General features: G+C 41.3%; 2 protein-coding genes across 5 annotated transcripts in view; one reads left to right on the forward strand and one right to left on the reverse strand.

Moving 5' to 3' along the window:
* acvr2aa (activin A receptor type 2Aa) overlaps positions 1-6,262 on the forward strand; it is a 146,878-nt gene extending 140,616 nt beyond the window's left edge. The window contains exon 11 of the mRNA XM_072258626.1: positions 459-6,262. Coding sequence (XP_072114727.1) covers positions 459-653 — 195 coding nt within the window. The 3' untranslated portion in view covers positions 654-6,262. The remainder of the gene's footprint in view (positions 1-458) is intronic.
* Positions 6,263-24,472: 18,210 nt separating this feature from the next.
* orc4 (origin recognition complex, subunit 4) overlaps positions 24,473-26,033 on the reverse strand; it is a 130,331-nt gene continuing 128,770 nt past the window's right edge. For all 4 annotated transcript variants that reach the window (XM_072258627.1, XM_072258628.1, XM_072258629.1 and 1 more), the window contains one exon: positions 24,473-24,767. In XM_072258627.1, the coding sequence (XP_072114728.1) occupies positions 24,585-24,767 (183 nt within the window). In that variant the 3' untranslated portion in view covers positions 24,473-24,584. The remainder of the gene's footprint in view (positions 24,768-26,033) is intronic.

A 26,033-nucleotide genomic window follows, 5' to 3' on the forward strand; every position in this document is an offset into this window, starting at 1 on the left:
GTTTTTACTGGTGGCATGATGACATGCCATTCATGTAAACAATGAAGAATGCTTAACCAAAATTTACAGTATTACTCAAATTACTGAAATATTAAATACACAACATAAGGTAGTATCAATAGTAGTGACTGTGAAACAAGTATATGTTATAAAACCTAATCTGGTTCAGCATACTTTGGATAGATTTTGCTGCCCTTTTTTCTCACCCCTCATATTTATGCCTGTATTGCATTATATGACTCCTATAATTTATCTATATGGGAGTCTTTTTGAGGCATTGCAAAGTGATTTATATTGGAACCCATTGGGACCTTTTTTTAACTACAGTAAGCTGAACTTTTTTCCTCAGGATGACCAATTTAGTCTTGTATTACTGTATTTATAATACTTCCAGTTTTTTTCCTGAGTTTGTTCATTCATTGAAAATTTTTCCAATGTGTTTATTTTTCCTGTCATAGGGAATGGCCATGTTGTGTGAGACAATAGAAGAATGTTGGGATCATGATGCAGAAGCAAGACTGTCGGCAGGTTGTGTTGCAGAACGTATCACTCAGATGCGAAGACTTATGAGCACAATTACTACAGACAACATAGTGACAGTAGTCACTATGGTTACAAATGTTGACTTTCCACCCAAAGAATCTAGTCTATGATGGTTTCAGATGTCATAAACCAGACCATCAGACTCTGCAGTAGAGCTGCTATCTCCTGAATTTATTTCACTGGTTACAACAAACAATTCAGTATCTTGTCCTTACGCACTTAACAGAACTGATAGCCATTGCAGTGGCAAGTGGACAATGGAGGCAACAGGTACTACAGTCAGTGAGTCAGTCAGAGGTGATGTTGAAGATAAGTGATTGTTGGAAAGATCACTTACTAATTCATTACATGCATCACTCGGGATACTGGAAGGTAACTCTTACTTCCAGCAAATAAAGCTAAGCATGCGTCAAACGTCGCTCTCAAATTTGACAGCGTGCGCTTAAGTAAAAGGAGTGCATCAGATAACTGGCTTATCATGAAGATGTCTCAGTCACTCAGATGGGTTACTGTTAATTTTTAACAATAGTACATTTGATTTCAGAAAGAAGTGCGATTCATTTTTATTGCATTTAATATTTGCGTTCACAAAGAACTATTGTAATGCCAATATGACATAGCTTGTGAATGTTCAGTGTGCTGCTGTTATATGTATAAACAAATCAAGGTTTTTTGGGACATAGCAAAGAAGCTTCAAGCATTACATTGTAACCATAAACCTCCCTCAACCAGGTATACCTCAGTTTCCATATTTGATAAACTATATTAGAAATTTTAGTTTAACACTAACTGACTTTAATTGACAGTTGACCTTAATGTGATTTGTGTATTAATTCACTACAATTTAAAAAGAGTAAACTATACCTTTCTATGCCAATGGGAGAAGGCTGTTCAAAAAAGTGCTTCTGCCTTGTTGTACATGCTCCAGGTAATTTTTATCATGCAGTTGTCTGCTTTTAATAGCTCCTTTGCTACGCGAAGCTTTGGAAATATCTTTTTGCCCAAAATTGGCTTTCATAAGCACTTATTTTAGATTTGCTGTGTCTATAGAGAGTTGGAAGATTTACGCATGCTGTTCTGTTTTTAAATTTGCAAGATATAGTTAACACTGGAGGTGTTTTTTAAAAATTTGAATGCTTTTATTTTGGAAAGTAATATATCCTTTTTTCTTTTATTACACATGTAAAGTGATTTTGCATACCTATTATAAATGCAGTCATTAATCTACTGTGTCACTGTACCAACATAACCTCAGGAATTTGTTACCTGAAACCCTCTCTGTTTTGAGTTGTGGTGACAATCCTACACTAATCTCAGTGCCATTTCAGTAAACCTAGGAAAACTTACAAGGCAACAGAGGTTTTTGTTTTAAAGAAATAATATATGCAATGGATACGTAAACAACTGACAGGTACTAACTTCTGTTCCTCTGTAATACAACAGTTTTATACTTATTGCAAACTGACATGTCAAAATTCACCACTGCATTTGCTGCTCAGATTACCTATTTCAGGGCCAGGGTTCAATTACATTTAACCAAGTGTAAACCATGCATTGCATTGTTACAGGTCACCTAAATGCCTCAGTACAAAACTGTATAATGTGGGTGATCACCAAGACCAATAAACCTCCACCGACTGCAAGTAGTGATTAGGTGCCAAATATTCTGGATAGATGACACTAAAGTCTTTCCTACATTTCTGCCAACTTTACATTAGGATCACTCATCAGGCTATACTTGAGTATTATAACAAATGTCCTCAATTATGGTTAACTTCATTTTGAGAATAATTATTGTAAATGAATGGGAAAAAAGTCATGTTTTAAAAAGTCTCAATATTCTAAAGAGAGCGAGTAACCAGCTAGAGGTTAAACACAATGGTACCAGTGATATTGTAGAGAGAAGGATGAGATCCTGCAAAGTAAATTAAGGGATGTAGGTAGTAGATTAAATATCAGAGTCTGTAAGGTTGTAAACTCTGGGTTGCTTCCAGTGTCTTGCACTACTGAGTGGAGGAATAGGAGAGTATGTCAGAAGAATGGATAGCTAAAGGGAGGAGGGAGGTCTTTGGATTTTTGGATCATTGGGAGCATTTTTAACATATGTGGGATCTGTACAGGAGGATGGGTTGCACCTGAATCAGAATGGGCCCAAAATCCTTGTGGGAGTTCTGCTCATGCTGTAGGAGAGGTCCTAAACTAATTTAGTAGGAGAATGGAATGCAAAAGGATTGTGGAGCTGGGAGAGAATATACAAGAATAACTAGATCGGCCTTGTAGGTTGAAGGTCTGGTGAGTTAAATTGCATTGATTTTACTGTAAGGAGTTTAACTGGTACTTGGGGTTGCAGTATTGTAGCTATCACCGGAACATTGTTGAAGTAGGAGCAAAATTGGTGTCTCCATGTTCCAGGGTATAGAATCTTCAGGCGTGGTGAGGTGCAGAGGGGGATATAAAAGAGGAGTTGGTATTGCAGTGATGATTAATGACACTGTCACAGCAGTAACAAGGCAGGATATCCTAGGGAAATCTGCAAAAGGGGCTCTGTGGGCCATAGAGCCAAAGAGTGACACAGCATGGAAGCATTCCAACCACAGTATCCTCTCTGCAAGCGCCTCTCCTCTGTGTAGCTATCAGAGTGCCTCTGGAATTGTAGAATTGTGCAATTGTAACCTCCTTGACCATTTCCTAGGGCTGCTGTTACCAGATACCCACTACCCTCTGTGTAAAGAAGCGACTTCTCAGGTTTCTTTTTAAATCTCTCCCTTATCTTGTATCTGTGCCCTCTAGTTTTGAACTAAAAAATGCAGAATATTTTAATCCAAAACATAAACTTTTGGGAGAAAATATTGTGACTGCTTACCTTGCACATTCCCCTCATAATCTAATAAGTTTCTGCGGTCACTGCCCCCCCCCCCCATTCTCCTGCACTGCAGGAATTAAAGATCCAGCATGGTCAACCTCTCCATCTTGTCCAAGCAGCATCCTTGTAAATTTCTTCTGCAGTCTCTCCAGCTTGACGATGTCTTTCCTACAACAGGGTGATCAAAACTCTTCACAATGCTCCTTGTGCGACCTCACCGAAGACTTGTATAACTGCAACATACTGTCTGTATTCTTGAACCTGATGCCCTGACCGGTGAAGGCCAGCAAGCTAAATCCTTTCATTGCTGCATTCAACTTTTGCTCTTCTACTCCCAGGTTCCTCTAGTCCGCAACACGTGGAACCCTATCATTCATTGTATAAATAAAACACTGGTTTGACTGTCCAAAATGCAACACCTCACAGTTGGATAAGTTTAAAATCCTCTTGCCATTCCTTAGCCGATCTCCCAAACTGATCAAGATCTCTGTTCATTGTAACCTACTTCACTATCAATACATCCCAGTTTAGCTTGCTAATCATGCCATATGATGCAAGTCATTTACATAAATAATAACCAGTCAAACACTGAGACCTGGGGCACTTCACTAGTCACAGGCTTCTGTCAGAGATTCAAAATTCAACCATCAACTTCTGCTTCCAATAATCAATCCACTTTTGAATGCACCTTGCTAGCTCCCCCCGAATCCCAGGGAACCTAACCCTCCTGAGCAACACAATCAAAATGCTGGAAGAACTCAGCAGGTCAGGCAGCGTCTATGGAAAAGAGTACTTATGGAAATGAGTCCTGAAGAAGGGTCTTGGCCGGAATTGTCGCCTGTTTACTCTTTTCCGTAGATGCTGCCTGACTTGCTGAGTTCCCACAGCATTTTTTGTGTGCTGCTCTGGAGTTCCAACCTCTGCAGATTTTCTTGTCATCGTCATTCTCCTATATGATGAAGCTGGGCAATTGGATGAAGTATCAGTGGACACAATGACAACTATACAAGTTTTAAATTAATTATGGAAAGAAGCAAAATTTCTGGCCCTAAATTAGGGGAAAGTTAATTTCAACAAAAATGCTATTTGTGGGTTGGTCTACACCTGACAAATGGCATCATAAAAATGAGTCAAAGTTCAAGGTCAACATGTTACTGTAAAAGTGAGTGTGGAATTCTAGATGTGAATGGACATCAAAGATTTTATGAAGAAAGAAAAGGTAGGGTAGGGTAGTTTTAGAGTATAGAAAATAGGGAAGGCTCTTTGGGAGAATGTGAATGTAGCAATGGTGGTTAAGAAGAATTTTTGAGGATCACTGGCAAATGAGATCAAGGAAAAACCCTAAAGCATCTTTAAGCATATTTAGATTAAGACCATAGCCAGTGACGTTCACCAGAATGGAACTGAGGATGGGGTGTCTCAGGTGTCTCAGGTATTGAATAAGACTGATAGTCTAGGTTTGTTTTCCTTGCTGCAAAGAAGGCTGAGTGGAGATTAATAGAGAGGAAGACAGTAGTAACTTTCTCCCCAGTGTAAAGATATCTATAACCAGAAGGCACAGAGAAGCAAGAGTTTTAGAGGGGATCTTTCCATCCAGTGAGCTGTTACCTTTTGGAAGCGATTGCCTGAGAGGGTGGTCCAAGAGTCATACAATCTTATAATTCCAAAGCACCTGATTTTTTAAAAACTTGAGCACAAGCTAATATTTTCTCAAGTTCCTCAAGTGTTTTTTTTAAAATATTCTTGGTACTTGCTATCATTAGTCCCTGAATTTTAGCACCAGTGACTGCTCTCACAAGCTTGCTTCAGTTGGTGTACTGTAAACAGCAACATTGCAGAACAGCAATAACCTTCAGGTATCTCAGATTACAAGATAAGGCTATGCAAACTTTAAAAAAAATCAAAAATTTTGCTGTACATGTGTTTTATTATAAACGGGTTATTCACCAATGAAAATTTAGGAATAACATTTCTAACTTTCAGGTAATTTCAATTTATTTTTGCAACAGTTTTTTCTCCCTATTGTAATTTTTTTTTTCACCAGAAGTACAAAACAGTTTTTAATTTAAAAATCAAGCACTCACTGGATTAATATGCATAAAACAAGTGCTTGTTTTTAACATTAAATTGCTTAATGTACTGAAAATTTTATGCATAGGCTCAGACAAGAAAATTGTATCAATACAGGAAAATCTGTCCCCATACCTCAAACAGAGAGGGAATAAAGGGCAAATGCAATGGTGTATATATTCTACATGCCCACTTGTACAGCCATCGTCCACTGGTGCCCATCTCAAAAAACACAAGTTGATTTTTTGCCAGGGAGATTTTTCTCTACTGGGCACTTGTTCTACAGAGTGTGGTTTGTATCATTCATCCACATAGAAATTGCAATTACTTACATAGCTGTGATTTGGTAATATTTTAAGTGTCAAATCTTTCCCTGCAGCCTATGATGTTGCCTGAAAGGGGGTGAATTTGTTAATTATGCAATATAATCATTATTAGTATGTTTAAATATTTTTTGACCTCTCAATTTGTGGAGCGAATGATACAAATGCCATTCTATTATTAAGTGTTGCTTACCTCAGAACTTGCCAACACGGTTCTTTAAGCAGTTTGTGATACACATACCTCTAAACAGTTGTTTGTTTTTGTCTGTATCAATGTACTGTGCATTTGTGGGCACAAATTACTGTAATTCTGGATATGTACTTGGGGTTTTTGTTTTGAAATTATCCAGCAAATGGAGGCCTAGGAAAGGCCTGGTTGGAAAGATGGGAGAAAGTGTTGAATATTGTACAGAAATACTCGCTGTTCCCCCTAAGAATAAACTATATAGTGACTGCTGTGTGACATGCATACGTTCTATCCATGAAATGAAGTGTACTTGCTGATATCTAATGTGTTTTTAAAATTTTATTATATTGGAGTACGTTTAATTTCCACAGGAGACAATCCAGTGGTTATGCTGTGTTGATTTGGCATTCTTGTTCATTTTGTGTCCTTCACAGATTAGTAAAGAACTATTTGCAAAACATGTTAATTGCATACAGTCAATGGCTACTTTATTAGGTACCTCCTATGACTAATAAAGTTGCTAGTGAGTGTACTGTATGTTCATGGCTGTGCTGTAGTGCATCCACTTCAAAGTTCGAGGTGTGCTTTGAGAGGTGATCTTCTGAACACCACTGCTGTAACGTATACTGTCACCTTCCTGTCAGTTTGAACTGGCCAGACCATTCTCCTCTGACCTCTCCCAGTAACATTTAGTCACCCACAGAACCACTGATCACCAGGTTTTTTTTTTCCCACACTATTCTCCAGAAACTCTAGAGACTCGTGCGTGAAAATCCCAAGAGATCAGCAGTTTTGGAGATACTCAAATAGCCAACAATCATTCCATGGTCAAAGTCACTTAGAGCACATTGCTTCCCCATTCTGATGCTTGGTCTGAACAACAACTGGACCCCTTGACCATGTCTGCATGTTTTTATGCATTGAGTTGCTTCCACGCGATTTGCTGATTAGATACTTGCATTAATGAGCAGGTCTACCTAATAAAGTGGCTATTGTGTGTATGTGCCTGAAGTGCAGATCAAGGACCACTTATAACAAAGAAGTGACTGACTATGTCCTCTTTATGTTCAGTAACTTTTAAGGTTGTCAATTTTCCCCCACTGTCAGCTCTCTGGGAGTTATTGACCAGAGATCCAACTGAGGCATCCACATGCAATCGTAGCAGTAGCAATTTACAGTCCCAATATGTAATATTGATGCAAAAACTTTTCTTCATTTAAAAGGCACAAGAGAGTGATCGACTGTTCTCCACTTGCCTGAAAGAGCGCAGTTCCAATGACCATCAAAGGTCAATGGATGTGGGTTTGAAAAGAAATTTGGATAAATATATGGATGGAAAGTGCAGGCTGATGGGGTTAGGCAGAATAACAGTATGGCACAGACTAGATGGGCCGTAGGACTGTGCTGTGCTGTGGTACTCAATGACTAAAGCTCAGCATCATCCAGAACAAAGCTGCACATTATGTTCTTGCCTTGTTCACCATCTTAAAATTCACCTCTTACATCACTGGCTACAGCATGTACTATCCTCGAAGTGCATTGCAGAAAATAGTTGGGTTCTTTTCACAGCATCCTCCAAACATGGGACTGCTGCTGGGGATGATGGTGGCAGGTTTATGGAGCACCCAAAGCTGGAAAGCTCAACTTGTATCCTCCACAGCGATTTGCACATTGTCACCTCTTGGAAATATGTTATCATTCCTTCACTGTCACTACATCAAAACCTTGGAACTTCTTACCCAAAGCAACACACATGGGCTTCTTACCTAGTAATGTTTGTAAATCCCTTCATCCCACAGACCGTGGCAGTTCAGAGGCAATTGGGATGGGCTAGAAATACCTGTGATTATAAACATCTCAAAAAAACATTTTAAGGGGGAAAAAATCAGCAGTTAAACTCCAAAACACTTGGACTTGTTCTCAAAAGGTTCTTTAAAAAATCTAACAATCATAAAATTAAAATCTGAAACTCTATTTTGGCCCTATAATGCCTGTCGAAACTTTGTTGTACAGGAGTTTGGAGCTGAGAGGGAAAATGGATCAGCCATGATGAAATGACAAAGCAGACTCGATGGGCCAAATGGCCTAATTCTCCTATAGCTTTGGTCTGGTGGTCTAAAATCAAGTAAATGCATTTATTCACCCCTATCATATTTGAACTGCTATACAACTTAACCATTCTAGTTTGCAGTTTTTTTTTAAAAAAGACTACCATAGCATAGCAGTTTGTGTGCTGCTATTACAGCTTGGGGCTTTGGAGTTCTGAGTTCATTTCCAGCACCCTCTATAAGGAGTCTCTGTTCCTCCCCATGGAATGCATAGGTTTCTCCCCCAGTGCTCCAGTTTCCACCCACAGTCCAAAGTCGTACCGGGTAGATTAATTGGTCATTATAAATTGTCCTGTGATTTGGTTAGGGTTAGATCAGGGTTGTCAGGCAGAAGGGCCTATTCTGCATGTCATACTCCTGTAAGATGCAGCAGTATTCAGATTTATTAACATTGACATATATCATGAAATTTGTTGTTTTACAGCAACCATAGGGTGTAATACATAACTATTAAGAAAAATACATCTAAAAATTAAATTAAGTAGTGCAAAAAGAGCACATATAGAGTGGAAGTGTTCATGGACTGGTTTGTTGTTGGTTCAGAAATTTGATGGCCAAGGAGGTAGCTATTCCTAAAACACTTGAGTTTGTGTCTTTAGGCTCCTGTACCTCCTCTCCAGTGGGAGTAATAAGAAAAGAGGACATCCTGGATGATGGAGATCCATAATGATTAACGCTATCTTTTTAAGGCATTGCCTTTTAAACAGGTCCTGGATGGTGGGGAAGCTGGTGCTCATGATGGCGCTTGCTGGCTGGGTCTTCAACCATTCTTTAAAAAAAGGTTCTACAGACACTGCTATATTACAGCCAAGAAAGATTTGAACTGATTTTGTTAATAAGAAACCTTGGCAATAGAGAATTGTAAAATTACAGATGGCTTGTGGCATGCATGGAGAGAACGTTGGCATGTGGGAGAATCTACAACTTTGGCACACAAATGCAATACACTAAAATACAAAAGGGAAATGTGATATTTGTATACGGATGACAGCACTTGATTCAACTGAACTGGGCTAAACTGAACATGCCTCCTTCAATGACTTTGGGAGTTGGAGTTTTATATTGTGTTTTTCACTCGTTACTATTTTGCCGTTTATGTGATTTTTATTTTACATGCATTGAGAATTTGATGTTTTTCTTTGAATAGGTTCCATAGTGTTTCTCTGTTCCAAGGCTGTCTGTGGAAAGGTGAACCTCAGGTTTGTATACCTGCATATATACTTTGAAAATAAATATAACAGTACTTTGAATCAACATAACTGACATGTATATTCACTTGCAGGAAGAAACTGGGGAAAATGCTTATTATGCTATTAATGCACAATCAGTGCATTATTAGATAATTCACTAATCAGTGAACAGGATCTTCACTGCTGACCAGGTCTAGTCTTCCACTGTGACCACTGAATTCAAATTGTTGAAGCTAGTGCCCTCTCCTGTCTCTCGGTTGGTTTTTACTTCTGGTAATTTCAATAAATAAATAAGTTTTCACATTTTGTTGTCACCTATTTGCACCATTTTCTCAGATACACTAATTCATTATATAAATATACATATTGTAATTTATAGTTTTAAATTGCTATGCATTGCGTAGTACTGCCACAAAACAACAAATTTCATGACATATTCTGGTGATATTAAACCTGATTCTGATTCTGCTTTTATTCACTTCTATCACCCAAAAACAATGTCAGCACTTGTATCATTCTGCCCGTTTGTCACTGACACCATTATCGTCACCATCCCTGCCCCGGCTTTGACGTGTATGTTAAAACGTGCTTGATTAATTGATTCATCACTGTGCAGGTCCCATTGTTACTCGTACATTGCCTGGCTGCAAGTTACTCGGATTATTATAAATCTTTAATTGGAATTGCATATTCCATTGATTATGGTAATAAATTATACATATAACTGTGCCAGTGTAATGGAAATAGTCTTGGGCAGAATTTCTCAAGTTCAAGTTTATTGTCATCTGACTGTACATGTTCATTTGTTTATTGAGATGCACAGCCCTTCAAGCCACTCCACCCAGCAATCCCCCGATTTAACCCTAGCCTAGTCATGGGACAGTTTACAATGACCAAATAACCTACCAATCGGCAGGTCTTTGGACTATGGGAGGAAACCCACATGGTCATGGCAAGTATGTACAAACGCCTTTCAGGCAGCAGTGGAAATTGAACCCAGGTCACCTGTACTGTGAAGTGTTGTGCTGCCCCACATATGCAACCAATCATCATTGCTCTGAACCACAAAACATTTAGCACAGCACATAAAACAAAATATTACCACAAATTAGTTAATAAAATATCATTCAAGTATGCATGTGGTGCGCAGTACAGGCAAACAATACAGAAAACTAATGACAAGACCTCAGTGGTGGCAGGATGTTCATTAGTCTCATAACCTAGGAGAAGAAGCTATTACCCTGTCTGGCAGTCCTAGTCCTGATGCTACTGTACCTCCTTCCTGACAGTACTGTATCGATGGTGGGGATCCTTTCTTAAATTTCCCCATCCCCTCCCACCACTGCGTAGTATGATACAGTTTGCTGTTATCAGGATTGGGTTTAAATCTCACATACGTTGTGAAATTTTCTGTTATGTAGCAGCAGTACAATGCAATACATAATAAAAACTACGTTACAATAGGAAGTGTGTTTGTGTATATAGAAGTTAAATTAAGTAGTCCAAAAAGAAAAAAAAAGTAGTGAGGTAGTGTCCATACCTTCAATGTCCATTCAGAAATCTGATGGCAAAGGGGAAGAAGCTGTTCCTGTCCCTGTATCTGCTCCCCGATGGTAGCAATGAGACGTGGGTATGTCCTGGGTGATGAGGCTCCTTAATGACGGATGCCACCTTTTTGAAGATGTCCTGGATGCTGGGGAAGCCAGTGTCCATGATGGATCTGACTGAGTTTACAAAGGTCTGGAGCTTATTTCAATCATGCGTAGTGCTAAACTACCACCTCCCCCCCACCTACAATACCAGATGTTGATGCAGCCAGTTAAAATGCTCTCCTCAGTACATTTGTAGAAATTTGCATTCTAAATCTGCTCAATTTCGTAATGAAATATAGTTGCTGCCGTGCCTTCTTTGTAACTGCATCGATATATTGGGCCTGGGATAGATCCTCTGAGATATTGACACCCAGGAACATCAATGACTTGTATCACCCAAATACTTAATTCCCATGCACACTTGAGAAGGCGGGTATTCTGTGTGATAACAAACTAGGTTCTCAAGTAATAAAGTTATTTTGTTACTTCTAATTTCCCCTACCACTTGACTTTTATTTGCTTCACCTTGGAAAAGCATGATTAAATCTTGTAATGTTTTAAATTTTCTATGGAATACTTTATACTTTATTGTCACCAATCAATTGATACTAGAACGTACAATCATCACAGCGATATTTGAATGCATATATTTAAGAAAATGTGGTCCTACATATGAAACTGAGACCCTAAGTATCACTGCAAACTTGCTTCTTTCATGCAATGATGTTAGAATATCTGTTAACGTAGGCAGCAACAAAGGTCTTGGCATGTTTGCTCAACTGTCTTTGCAGCTTCTGTGATGGAAGGTGCTACTGAAATGAGTTGATAGTTGGATAAAGCTTGTTAAACTCGTACAATTAACAGAAGCAGTTTGACATTTGCATCGAGAGATCAGCAAGAAGAATGGGTTTATTTTTGATAGTTGAGCAACTCCTCATCTTGAACAAATGCAGCTGTTCCATTTTCTGGAGTAATATTAACTAAATTTAAGGGGAGAAGAGAGACATCCTTGAAATCGGCAATAAAAACAAAATCAGAACAAGTTAGATAACAGGAAGAATTTCACGGTGGCCAATCATTTTAATTACAGGAGGATTTCCTGGTGGTCAGCCACTTTAATTCTCCTTTCCATTCTGACATGTCGGTCCATGGCCTCCTCTTGCACCACGATGAGGCCACTCTCGGGTTTGAGGAGCATCAGCTCATATTCCAAAGCAGTACACACAAAATGCAGGAGGAACTCAATAGGCCAGGCAGCATCTATGGCAAAGAGAAAACAGTTCACAATTCAGGCCAAGACCCTATTTGTGATTTTACTTCATATTCCATCTGGGTAGCCTCTAACCTGATGGCATGAACATCAGTTTCTCTAACTTTCCTCCCATCCCCTTTCTCTCCTTCTCTATTCGGGCTCCCCTCTTACCCTTCCCATCTGCCCATTGCCTTCCTCTGGTGCCCTTCCTTCCTTTTCTCCCATAGTTCACTCTCTTCTATCAGACTCCTTCTGCAGCCCATTGCCTTGTCCTCCTATCACCTTCCAGCTTCTTCTCCCCCCACCTGGTTTCACCTATCACCTTCTAGTGTATATCCCTTCCCCCCTTTCTTATTCTGGCTTCTTCATTTGTGCTACATAACCATTTCATGTACTGGAAGACTCCATAAACAATGTAATAATGCCAAGCAATCTGTTTAACAGAGTTTTGTTGAAGGATAAATATTGTCCAGTGCTCAAAATAAATCTAGTATTGAGATTTGAAAGTAGGGTTGCCAACTTTCTCACTCCCAAGTAAGGGACAAAAGTAGCAGTCAAATACGAGACACTTGTGTTTACCCCGAGAAAGACTACCATGACCATGGACCCTTGCACGGGCACCTGTGTGTGCATGCGTGTATGTGCCGAATTTCTTTCTACAAATCGGTTTTGGCTTAATGTTCCCAATTCTATTGAGTGAAACTATACTGTACATACATTATTTCTACTTTATAAGGCTGTGTATTTATCATATCATTCCTGCTTTTACTATATGTTAGTGTTAGTTGGTATGATTTGGTAGGTTATTTTCTGGGTCTGGGAACTCTCAAAAAATTTTCCCATATAAATTAATGGTAATTGCTTCTTCGCTTTACGCCATTTCGGCACGAACAGTTTTATAGGAACGCCCTACCTTAGCGGGGGAAATACGGGACAAGGGCGGTCCCATATGGGACAAACCAATTTAGCCCAATCTACGGGATGTCCCGGCAAATACGGGACAGTTGGCAACCCTATTTGGAAGAGGCCTCTCAAATGAGGTCTGAAATTGCAAGTGCAAAGGGACTTAGGAGTTCAAGTTCAGGATTCCCTTAAGGTTAACTTGCAGGTTGATCTGGTAAAGAAGGCAGACAAAATACAGAGCAGTATAGCACAAGAACAGGCCCTTTGGCCGACAGTGTTATGCTGAACTAACTAAATCAGAAATCAAAGGCCCAATTATACTAATCCCTTCTACCTACACAGTGTCCATGTCCTTCTCTTTCCATGTGCCTATTCAAGTGCCTCTGGAATACCTCTATCGCATTTGCCTCCACGACCAACCCAGGAAGCACTTTCTAGACACCCATCACTCTTTGTGTAAAATCAATTGCCTTGTACTTCTCCTTTGAACTTACTCCCTCTCACCTTAAATGCATGCTCTCTATATTAGTTATTTCCACTCTGGGAAAAACATGTTCGTTGTCTATCTATGCATCTGATAATCTTACAAATCTTCCAAAAGATCTCCACTCAGCCTCCGCGTCCCAGAGATAACAACCCAACACTGGCCAACCTTCCCGTATAGAACATCACTTTTAATCCAGACAGCATCCTAGTAAACCTCATGCATCCTCTCCAAGGCCTCCAATACTCTAGATGCAGTCTAACTAGACTTTTATAGACCTGCTACATAACTTCCTGACTCTCGAACTGAGTTTCTTAATGATAAATGAAAATAATCCATATGCCACCTTTACTACCCTAACAAACTGTGCAGCCACTTTCAGGAAGCTATGGGCTTGTTCCTCCTGCATGCACATCAATACTGTTAAGGTATAGAGTACTGTCCCTTTACACTTGATCTCCTATAAAGTAACACTACGTATTTGGCTGGGTTAAGCAACTGATCTGTGTCCTGCTGTATTCTTTACTAGTCTTCTACGCTATCCATAACATCAATCTTCATATCATCTGCAAACTTTCTTCCCTACCTGTATTTTCATCCAGGTCATTTCTACACATCACAAAGACCAGATCCCAGTACAGATCCCTGCTAGTGGCGCAGAACGCTACTAGTGAATATGGATTTATTCTGGCTGGAAGACCATGACTTGTAGTGTTCTGCACTTCCATCTTCTAAGTGCAGGGCAATTCTGAATCCAAAAGGTATTTCATTGTGGATCCCATGTATCTTAATCTTCTGGGTAAGCCTCCCATGAGAGACCTTGTCAAATACCTCACTAAAATCCATATAGACAACATCCACATCCCTACCTTCTTCAATCATCTTCATCACCTTGAAAGACTCAGTGACTTGGATAAATAAGTGGAAGGGTGGGTTAGTAAGTTTGCAGATGACATGAAAGTTGGTAGAGTTGTAGATGGTGTGGAAAGTTGTCACAGATTACAATGGGACATTGACTGGATGCAGAGCTGGGATGAGAAGTGGCAAATGGAGTTCAACTTGAAAAAAGTGTGAAGTGATTCATTTTGGAAGGTCAAATTTGAAGGTTGGCAAGGTGAAGGAATAGAGGGATTTTGGAGTTCATGTCCATAAATCCCTCAAAGCTGTTGCAGAAATCGATAGGGTAGTTAAGAAAGTGCACGGCATGTTGGCCAACATTAGTCAGGAAATTGAGTTTAAGAGCTGTGAAGTAATGTTGCAGCTGTATAAAACTTAATTTTTGTAACTTCAGAAACTATTGGGAGAAAAACACAAGAGCCAGGTTAATGTATGGATCTATTTCACTTAGAGCAATGACTCACCTTAGCACAACGTATAGACTGATAATTTACCTATGCACGTTGATCTGTTGTCTACACATGCACATTGCTGTCTTTCTCTCTCCCTGCAATGTAAATACCCAAGTTAGAACCAACTTCCGCCACCTCTAACAGGATCCTACCACGACGCACAGCTTTACCTCTCCCCCTCTTCCTGCTTTCCACAGGGATTGCTCCCTACGCGACACCCTTGTCCATTCGTCCCTCTCCACTGATCTCCCTCCTGGCACTTACCCTTGCAAGCGGAACAAGTGCTACACATTCCCCTACACCACCTCTCTCACTACCATCCAGGACCCTAAACAGTCCTTCCAGGTGAGGTGACACTTCATCTGTGAGTCTGTTGGGGTCATTTACTGTGTTTGGTGCTCCCGGTGTGGTCTCCAGTACATCAGTGAGACCCGACGTAGACTGAGAGACCGCTTTGCCAAGTATCTACCTCCATCCACCAGAACAACTAGGATTTCCCAGCGGCCACCCATTTTGATTCCACTTCCCATTCCCATTCCAATATGTCCATCCATGGCTTCCTCCACTGTTGGGATAAGGCCAGACTTAGGTTGGAGGAATAACACCTAATATTCTGTTTGGGTACCCTCCAACCTGATAGCCTCCAACCATTCCACCCCCCCATTTCCCATCCCCTTTTTCCTCTCTCACCTCATCTCACTGATCAACTTCCCAGCTCTTTTCTGCATCCCTCCCCCTTCAGGTTTCACCTATCACCTGGTGCTTCTCGCCCCTCTCCCTTCCCCCCTCCTCTTAAATCTACTCCCCAGCACCTTCTGCCACAAGGTTTCAGCCTGAAACGTCAAATGTACTTTTTTCCATAGATTCTGCCTGGCCTGCTGAGTTCCCCCAGCATTGTCTGTGTGTGTGTTTTGCTCAGATGAGAGGTGCTGCACCCATTGAGCACTGTTACAGACAGGAGCAAAGTGGGAATGGTCAGAAAGATGTGAAAGAGCATTCAAGGAAACAAAGAGCCATAGAACATTACAGCACAGAAATTGGCTGTTTGACCCATCTAGTCTGGCCTAACCATTAATCTACTAGTGCAATCGATCTGCACCTGAACCAGAGCCCTCCATACCCCTCTCATCCATGTACCTATCCAAATTTCCCTTAAATGTTGAACCATAGAAACTACAGCACAGAAACAGGCCCTTTGGCCCTTCTTGGCTGTGCTGAACCATTTTCTGCCTAGTCCCACTGACCTGCACACGGACCATATCCCTCCATAACCTCCCATCCATGTATCTGTCGAATTTATTCTTAAATGTTAAAAAAGAACCGCATTTACCACCTCGTCTGGCAGCTCATTCCATACTCCCACCACTCTCTGTGTGAAGAAGCCCCCCCTAATGTTCCCTTTAAACTTTTCCCCCCTCACCCTTAACCCATGTCCTCTGGTTTTTTTCTCCCCTTGCCTCAGTGGAAAAAGCCTGCTTGCATTCACTCTATCTATACCCGTCATAATTTTATATACCTCTATCAAATCTCCCCTCATTCTTCTACGCTCCAGGGAATAAAGTCCCAACCTATTCAACCTTTCTCTGTAACTGAGTTTCTCAGGTCCCGGCAACGTCCTTGTAAACCTTCTCTGCACTCTTTCAACCTTATTTATATCCTTCCTGTAATTTGGTGACCAAAACTGAACACAATACTCCAGATTCGGCCTCACCAATGCCTTATACAACCTCATCATAACATTCCAGCTCTTATACTCAATACTTTGAGTAATAAAGGCCAATGTACCAAAAGCTCTCTTTACGACTCTATCTACCTGTGACGCCACTTTTAGGGAATTTTGTATCTGTATTCCCAGATCCCTCTGTTCCACTGCACTCCTCAGTGCCTTACCATGAACCCTATATGTTCTACGTTGGTTTGTCCTTCCAATGTGCAATACCTCACACTTGTCAGTATTAAACTCCATCTGCCATTTTTTAGCCCATTTTTCCAGCTGGTCCAAGTCCCTCTGCAGGCTCTGAAAACCTTCCTCACTGTCTACTACACCTCCAATCTTTGTATCATCAGCAAACTTGCTGATCCAATTTACCACATTATCATCCAGATCATTGATATAGATGACAAATAACAATGGACCAGCACTGATCCCTGTGGCACACCACTAGTCACAGGCCTCCACTCAGAGAAGCAATTCTCTACCACCACTCTCTGGCTTCTTCCATCGAGCCAATGTCTAATCCAATTTACCACCTCTCCATGTATACCTAGCGACTGAATTTTCCTAACTAACCTCCCATGCAGGACCTTGTCAAAGAACCTTGAAGTCGAACCTGCATCCACCACTTGCGATGGCAGCTCGTTCCACACCCTCAGCACCCTCTGAGTGAAGAAATTCCCTCTCATGGTCCCCTTAAACATTTCACCTTTCACCCGTAACCCATGACCTCTAGTTGTAATCTTGTCCAACCTCAGTGTAAAAAGCCTGCTTACATTTACTCTATCTATACCTTTCATAATTCTGTATACCTCTATCAAATCTCCCCTCAATCTTCTACATTCCAGGAATAATGTCCTAACCTATTCCTTATAACTCAGGTCCTCAAGTTCTGGCAACTCCCTTGTAAATTTTCTCAGCACTTTTTCAATTGTATTTACGTTTCTTGTAGGTAAGTGATGCACAATACTCCAATTAGGCTTCACCAATGTCTCATACAATATTGACATAACTTCCCATCTCCTGTACTCAATACTTTGATTTATGAAGGTTAGTTTGCCAAAAGGATTCTTTACTCTGTCTACATGTGAAGGAATTATGTAACTGTATTTGCAGATCCCCCTGTTCTACCACACTCCGCAGTGCCCTACTGCTCACCATGTACATAGAACATAGAAATCTATAGCACATGACAGGCCCTTCAGCCCACAATGTTGTGCCAACCATGTAACCTACTCTAGAAATGGCCTAGAATTTCCCTACTGCTTACCCCTCTATTTTTCTAAGCTTCATGGACCTATCTAGGAGTCTCTTAAAAGATCCTATTGTATCTGTCTCTACCACTATTGCTGGCAATGCATTCCACGCACCCACCACTCTCTGGGTGAAAAATGTACCCCTGACATCTCCTCTGTACTTACTTCCAAGTGCCTTAAAACTATGCCCCCTCATGTTAGCCATTTCAGCCCTGGGAAAAAATTGCCTCTGGCTATCCCACACAATCAATGTCTCATCATCTTATACACGTCTATCAGGTCACCTCTCATCCTCCGTTGCTCCAAGGAGAAAAGGCCAAATACACTCAACCTATTCTCATAAGGCATTCCCTCCAATCCAGGTAACGTCCTTGTAAATCTCCTCTGCACTCTCTCTGTAGTATCCACATCCTTCCTGTAGTGAGGTGACCAGAACTGGACACAGTACTCCAAGTGGGGTCTGGTCTTATATAACTGTAACATTACCTCTCGTCTCTTGAACTCAATCCCACGGTTGATGAGTGCTAACACACCATTTGCCTTCCCAACAAAACTGTCAAACCGCGCAGCAGCTTTGAGTATCCTATGGACATGAACCCCAAGATCTCTCTGATTCTCCACACTGCCAAGAGTCTTACTATTAATACTATATTCTGCCTTCAAATTTGATCTACCAAAATGAACCACTTCACATTTATATCTGGGCTGAATTCCATCAGCCACTTCTCAGCACAGTTCTGCATCCTATCAATGTCACGTTGTAACCTCTGACAACCCTGCATACTATCCACAACACCTCCAACCCTTGTGCCATCAACAAACTTACTAAATCACCCTTCGACTTCTTCATCCGGGTCATTTATAAAAATCATAAAGAGGAGGGGTCCCAGAACAGATCCCTACAGAACACCACATGCAAGACCTGCCCTGGCTGGTCCTCCCAAAGTACAACACCTCAAACATGTTTGAATTAAATTCCATCTGCCATTTGTCGGTTCATTTTTTCAGCAGGCCCAAATCCTACTGCAATCTTTGATAGTCCACTGCACCCCCAATCTTGGTGTTATCCGCAAACTTGCTGATCTAGTTGACCACATTATCATCCACATTATCGATAAGGATGACAAACAACAATGGAGCCAGCTCCGATCCCTGCGGAACATCTCTTGTCACAGGCCTCCAGTCGGAGAGGCAACCCTTAACAACCATCCTCTGGCCTTTTCTGTAAGGCCAATGTCTAATCCAATTTGCTACCTCATCTTGAATGCCAACTTCCCATGAGGGTCCTTGTCAAAGGCCTTGCTAAAGGCAACAGAGAGGTCCACGTAGACAACGCCTGCTGTTTTGCCTTCATCAGCTTTCTTGGTAACTTCCTTGAAAAACTTGATAAGATTGGTTAGATGCAACGTACCACACACAAAGCTGTGTTGACAATCCCTAATCAGTCCCTGTCTTTTCAAATAGTCCTATAACTAGTCCCTTAGAATACCTTCCAATAACTTTCCCATAACTGATGTTGGGCTCACCGGTCTATAATTTCCTGGCTTATTCTTAAACAACAGAACAACATTAGCTATTGTCCCATCCTCCAGCACATCACCCAAGGCTAAGGATAAGGATGTTTTAAATATCTCCGCCAGGGCCTCTGCAACTTCTGCACTTTCTGTAATCTGTATATTGTCTCACATCTATAAACTCTCTGTCCGTCTCCAAAGGAAATACAGGTGCAAAAAATCCATTTAATATCTTCCCCATCTCTTTCAGCTCCATACATAGATTACTACTCTGATCTTTCAGAGGACCAATTTTGTTCCTTGCTGTCCTTTTGCTCCTAATACACCTATAGAGGCCCTTAGGATTCTCGTTCACCTGGTCTGCTAGGGCAACTTTGTGCTTTCTTTTAGCCCCCCTGATTTCTTTTCTCAAGTGTTCTCTTGCATTTCTTATACTCCTCAAGAACCTAGTTCATTCCTGCCAGCCTAAACCTGCTCTGTGACTCCTTTTTGTTAACAGGGCCTCCATATCACTTGAAAATCAAGGTTACATAAACCTGTTACCTTGTCTTTTATTCTGATAGGAACATAACAACTGCATTCTCAAAATTTCACTATTGAAGATCTCCCACTTACCCAAGTACACCATTGCCAGAAAACAAACTACCCCAATCCACATTTACCAGATCCTTTCTGATACCATTAAAATTGGCTTTCTCCAATTTAGAACCTCAACCCGAGGACCAGATCTATCCCTTTTTGTAATTACCTTGCAACTGAAGGCACTATGATCTCTAAATGCAAAGTGTTGCCCTGCACAAACTTCTGTGACCTACCCTGTCTCATTTCCTAACAGGAGATCAAGTATCACGATACCTCTAGTTGGTGATTCCATATACTGATTAAAGAAACTTTCCTGAATACATTTGACAAACTTTTCTCCATACAGCTCTTTTACAGTATGGGATTCCCAATCAATAAGTGGAAAGTTACTATCACCTGCTACCACAATCCTAAGTTTTTCGTAACAGTCTGTAATTTCCCTACAAATTTGCTCCACAAAATCCCAAGGACTGTTGGGTGGTCTAGAATATAATCCTATTAATGCGGTCATACCTTTCTTATTCTTCAGTTCTATCAATAAAGCCTCACTAGACGAGCCCTCAAGTCTGCACTGACTGTGCCCTTCTGTGACCTTTTTTTCTGACTAGTAATGCCATGCCTCCCCTGCTACTCCCTCTCACTGAATCACATCGAAACCTGGAACACTGTGCTGCTAATCCTGCAATCAAGTCTCACCCTCACCAAAAATAAGGGTGTGATTTAATTATTCTGGATGCTTTACTGAGACAGCTGGAAGTATAGACATGAATCCACAGAGGGGAGGTTGGTTTCTGTGACATGGTGAACTGTGTCTATAATTCTCTGCAGTTTCTTGCTGTCATAGGCAGAGCAGTCACCATAGCAAGCTGTGATGCATCGATAAAAATTGGGAATGGTCAACAGGGATATGCTAATTTGCTTTAGCCTCCTGAGGAAGCAGAGGCAGGTTGAGGCATCCTTTCCCGGTTAAGGCATCTACATGCTTGGACCAAGACAGGCTATTGGTGATGCTCACAGCGAGGAATTTGAAGCTCTCAACCTGCTCAAACTCAGCATCGTTGATGTAGACAGGAGCATATGCACTCACCCCAACCCACCCTTCCTGAAGTCAATGACTAGCTCTTTTGTTCTACTGACATTGATTTGAATTGAATTGACTTTATTACTTACATCCTTCATATACACGAGGAGTAAAAATCTTTTATGTCTCTGTTCAAATGTGAAATGTGCAATTATAGTAATTTATAATAAATACTATGAACAACAGGATAGTCAGTATAACATGGAAATACAGTGGCATCAGCATGATTTAAGCAGTTTGATTGTCTGGTGGAAGAAGCTGTCCCAGAGCCTGTTGGTCCTGGCTTTTATGCTGTGGTACCATTTCCCAGATGGTAGCAGCTGTGGTTGGGGTGACTCGGATCCCCAGTGATCCTTCGGGCCCATTTTATACCCGTCTTTGTAAATACCCTGAATAGTGGGAAGTTCACAACTACAGATGTGCTGGGCTGTCCGCACCACTCTCTGCAGAGTCCTGCAGTTGAGGGAAGTACAGTTCCCATACCAGGCAGTGATGCAGCCAGTCAGGATGCTCTCAATTGTGCCCCTGTAAAAAGTACTTAGGATTTGGGGGCCCACACTGAACTTCTTCAGCCGTCTGAGGTGAAAGAGGTGCTGTTGTGCCTTTTTCACCACACAGCCAATATGTACAGACCATATGAGATCCTCGGTGATGTTTATGCCAAGAAACTTAAAGCTGTTCACCCTCTCAACCCCAGATCCATTGATCTCTATAGGAGTTAGCCTGTCTCCATTCCTCCTGTAGTCCACAACCAGCTCCTTTGTTTTTGTGATGTTGAGGAGGAGGTTGTTTTCTTGACACCACTGTGTCAGGGAGATGACTCCTTCTCTGTAGACTGCCTCATTATTATTTGAGATTAGGCCAGTAAATGTCATGTCATCAGAAAATTTAATTAGCAGATTAGAGCTGTGGGTGGCAACACAGTCATGGGTATATAGAGAGTAAATGAGGGGGTTTAGTATACAGCCCTGAGGGGTACCTGTATTGAGGGTCAGAGGGTTGGAGATGAGGGAGCCCACTCTTACCACCTGCTGGCAATCTGACAGCAAGTCCAGGATCCAGCTGCACAAGGAAGGTTGAAGGCCGAGGTCTCTGAGCTTCTTGTTGAGTCTGGAGGGAATTATGGTGTTGAATGCTCAACTGTAGTCCAAGAACTGAATTTTCAAATAAGCATCCCTCTTCTCCAGATGTGTAAGGACGGTGTGTAGAGCTGTGGCTACTGCATTGTCTGTCGATCAGTTGTGTCAGTAGGCAAATTGTAGGGGGTCCAGTGTGGGTGGCGGCACGTTGCAGATGTACTCCTTGACCAGCCTCTCATAGCAGTTGCTTATTACTGAGGTGGGTGCATTGAGGAAAAGGCTCTGCCATCCACTGCCACCAACCTCTAGTTCCCACAACCCGCACCTCCCATTTCTACCTCCTACCCAAATCCACAAAATCATTGTTTCAGCTTGTTCCTGCCCCACTGAACCCATATCTGCATACCCTGACTCTGTTTTTATCCCACTGCAGTTCGGTCCCTATCCTACCTACATCCATGACACTTCACACACTCTGGATCTTTTCATTAATTTCAGGTTCCCTGGTCCCCATCATCATTTTTGCTATCCCTATACACTTCCATCCCCCACCAGGAAGGCCTCAAATCTGTTTCTTTCTGGACACCAGATCCAACCAGTTCCCCTCCACCACCACTTTTCTCCATCTAGCAGAACATGTCCTTACTCTAAATAATTTCTCCTTTGGAGCAAGTGAAACAAGTGCTACACCTGCCCCTACACATCCTCCCTCACTTCCTTCAAACAAAAGGTGTAGTCATAGGCACTTGCATGGGTCCCAGCTATACCTGCCTTTTTGTTGGCTATGTTGAAGTTCATGTCCCAAGCCTACACTGGTGTCTGTCCCCCACTTTCCCTACTCTACATCAGTGGCTGCATTGGTGCTGCTTCCTACACCCATGTGAAGCTCATCCACTTCATCAACTTTGCCTCCAACTTCCACCCTGCCTTCAAATTTATCTGGTCCATTTCCTATTCCTCCCTTTTCTCACTCTCTCTGTCTTTATCTCTGGAGACAGATTATCTACTGATGTTTATTATAAACCTATGGACTCTCACAGCTTCCTACACCTCCCATCCTGTTACTTGTAAAAGTGTAACTCCCTTCTCTCAATTCCTGCTCTCAGGATGAGGCTTCTCATTCCAGAACAAAAGAGATGTCCTCCTTTTACAAAGAAAGGGACTTCCCTTCCTCCACCATCAACGCTGTCCTCAGCTGCATCGCTACCATTTCACGCACGTCTGCTCTTATTCCATTCTCCTGCCACCCAACCAGGGATAGGGTTCCTCTGGTCCTCACCTACCACCCACCAGCCTCCACGTCCAGCACATAATTCTCTGCAACTTCCGCCATCTCCAACAGGATCCCACCACCAAGCACATCTTTCCCTCTCCCCACTTTCTGCAGGGATCACTCTCTACATGACTCCCTTGTCCATTCATCCCATCCACTAATCTCCCTCCTGGAGCTTATCCTTGCAAGTGGAACAAGAGCTACACCTGCCCCTACACATCCTCCTCACTACTATTCAGGGCCCCAAACAGTCCTGGGTGAAGCGACACTTCACCTGAGAGTCTGTTGGGGTCATATACTGTGTCTGGTGTTCCCGGTGTATTGGTGAAACCCGACGTAGGTGAGTTGCATTGGATTGACGTTGACTGGGAGGTTGGAGTTAATGGATGCTGTGACTAGCCTCTCAAAACATTTCATGACAGTGGATGGCAGAACCACTCGGTGGTAGGCAGGTTACCTTGCTTTTCTTATGTACTAGCATGGTCCTTTTAAAGCAGGTAGGAACCTCAGATTGAAGCAGGGAAAGTTAAAAATATCTGTAAATACCCCTGTCAGATGATCTGTGTAGGATCTCAGGACACAGTCAGGGACACCATCCAGGCTAGACGTTTTCCACGTGTTAAATCTCAATAAGAATGATCTTACATCAGCAATAGAGATTGCAATGGAGGTGTTTTGAATGCTGTTGGGATGGCTGGTGATAAACCGATCCCTTTCTATTCAAAGTGTGCAGAGAATGCCGATGACACTAAATTGAGTGGAAAGGAAAATTGTGCAGAGGATACGTAGAGCCTGCAGACAGATACAGATAGGTTGAGTAAGTGGGCATGGGTCTGGCAGATGGAGTACAGCACTGGTAAACATGAGGAACTCAGCAGGTCAGGCAGCGTCTATGGAAATAAATAAACAGATGACTTTTCAGGCCCAGATCTTTCTTCAGGACTGGAAAGAAAGGAGGAAGATGACAGAATTAAAAGATGGAGGAGAGGGAAGGGGAAAGTGTATAGCTGGAGGGTGATAGGTGAAGCCAGGTGGGTAGAAAAGGTAATGAACACTAATTTCTTCATGAGGACAAGTGCATATTCATGAAACTAGGATATTTTTCTGGCATTTTATTAGCAAATAATTTTCATTTACTGCCATAAGTCTCTTTAATTTTTCCAGTAAAAATGTATAAACAAACATAAATTCCTTAATTTACAAATTCCAATTTGAAGTGGCTTATTCCAGAGGAGATGATGCCCAGAGACGGACGTCTGTTGGACAATGTGGATACTTATGCAGTGCATCCATTATCTGACTGCTGTCCAGTAGTAGTTTCACCAGCTGAAATTCTTTCTGGGTTCGGACTGATAAACCTTCCATTGGTTTGATCAACTCCAGTTGATGTAGGTGTTCAAATGCCTATCGTAAGTAAAAGAAAAAATATTTGGTCATCTTCTAACAAGAGGGAAGTAAAATGAAGTAAAGTAAGACAATATTGATAGAATGGTGTTGGAAAGGGGTAAACACCTTCTGTGTCAACTGATGCAAATTTTAGCTGAACTCTGCAGACTAGCAAAAATGAATCACGAGGTATTAATAGCTGTTGGCAGTTTATAACTTACCTTCAATTGAAATTGATATACTGAAGAAATGTGATTGTCACAGTATGACTGAAATGTTTAAGAATTCTAAAATTCAGCACTGCATTGTTGACAATAATTCATTTTTAAACAGATTGTATTTTTATGAGCTTTCTTTCTAGGGAAAGAAATCCTCTCATAAAAGCATGTTCAGACTAAATGATCTGTCCAGTACATGCAGGCGATGAAAATTCCACAGATTTCCCATGCACAATTCTTTTTCTCTAATAAGTTTTAAGTGTTTGACATTTGAAGTGGGCAAAACTGACAATTCTTCCAAGTAATTGGTGCCAATGGTAAGAGCAAATCAGTGAATTCAGTGATTTGGACTGAACTTGCATGGCAATTTAAAGTGGATTGCTAAGTGGAGATAATACAGACAATACTTTTTGAAAAGGAATGTTGAAGCAGACAGACTCAGAATTAAGATGCACAAGTTACTGAAAATTGCAAGGGCAGTCTGAAGAAGTGGCTGATAGGGTTTTATCAATAGGACATAAAGTAATAAAGCAGGGAAATCTGTCTAGACCATTGCTTTACAATGAGTTTGGTTCTGGTCACCTCATTGAAGCAAAGCTGTGAAAGCATGAGAGAGTCCTGAAAAGATTAATGAGAATAGAGTGCAGGTGCAGAGTTATAAGGGTAGAAGGGAGAGACAGGAAGGGGGAAGTGATATTCCATAACAGTACACAAACTGATCTGGAGATGGTGGATAATGGCAGGCTGCAGAGCGGTTAAGGACTAAAGTAGACACAGCTGTAAAATAAAATGGAATCCGTTTTAAAATTATGATTTGCATCTGGAATGCACTGCCTGCTGACATAGTCGAGGCAAATTCCATTATGCCCTTCAAGATAGAATTGGAAAATAAAACGTTCATAACTGGGAGGCAGAACTGATAGCGATCTGGTATGAAAACAGCAGCCAAGTTGCCTCCTATGTTGTAATCCATTTCATCAGCAGGAACTGAATTTTTACTGTCTCTTTTCCCATTCTGGTGAATGGAGTTCATTTGATGTCAAGATTTTAGTTCCCAAATGTTACT

The sequence above is a fragment of the Mobula birostris genome, chromosome 5 (assembly GCF_030028105.1).
Source record: "Mobula birostris isolate sMobBir1 chromosome 5, sMobBir1.hap1, whole genome shotgun sequence".
NCBI classification, from domain to species: Eukaryota; Metazoa; Chordata; class Chondrichthyes; order Myliobatiformes; family Myliobatidae; genus Mobula; species Mobula birostris.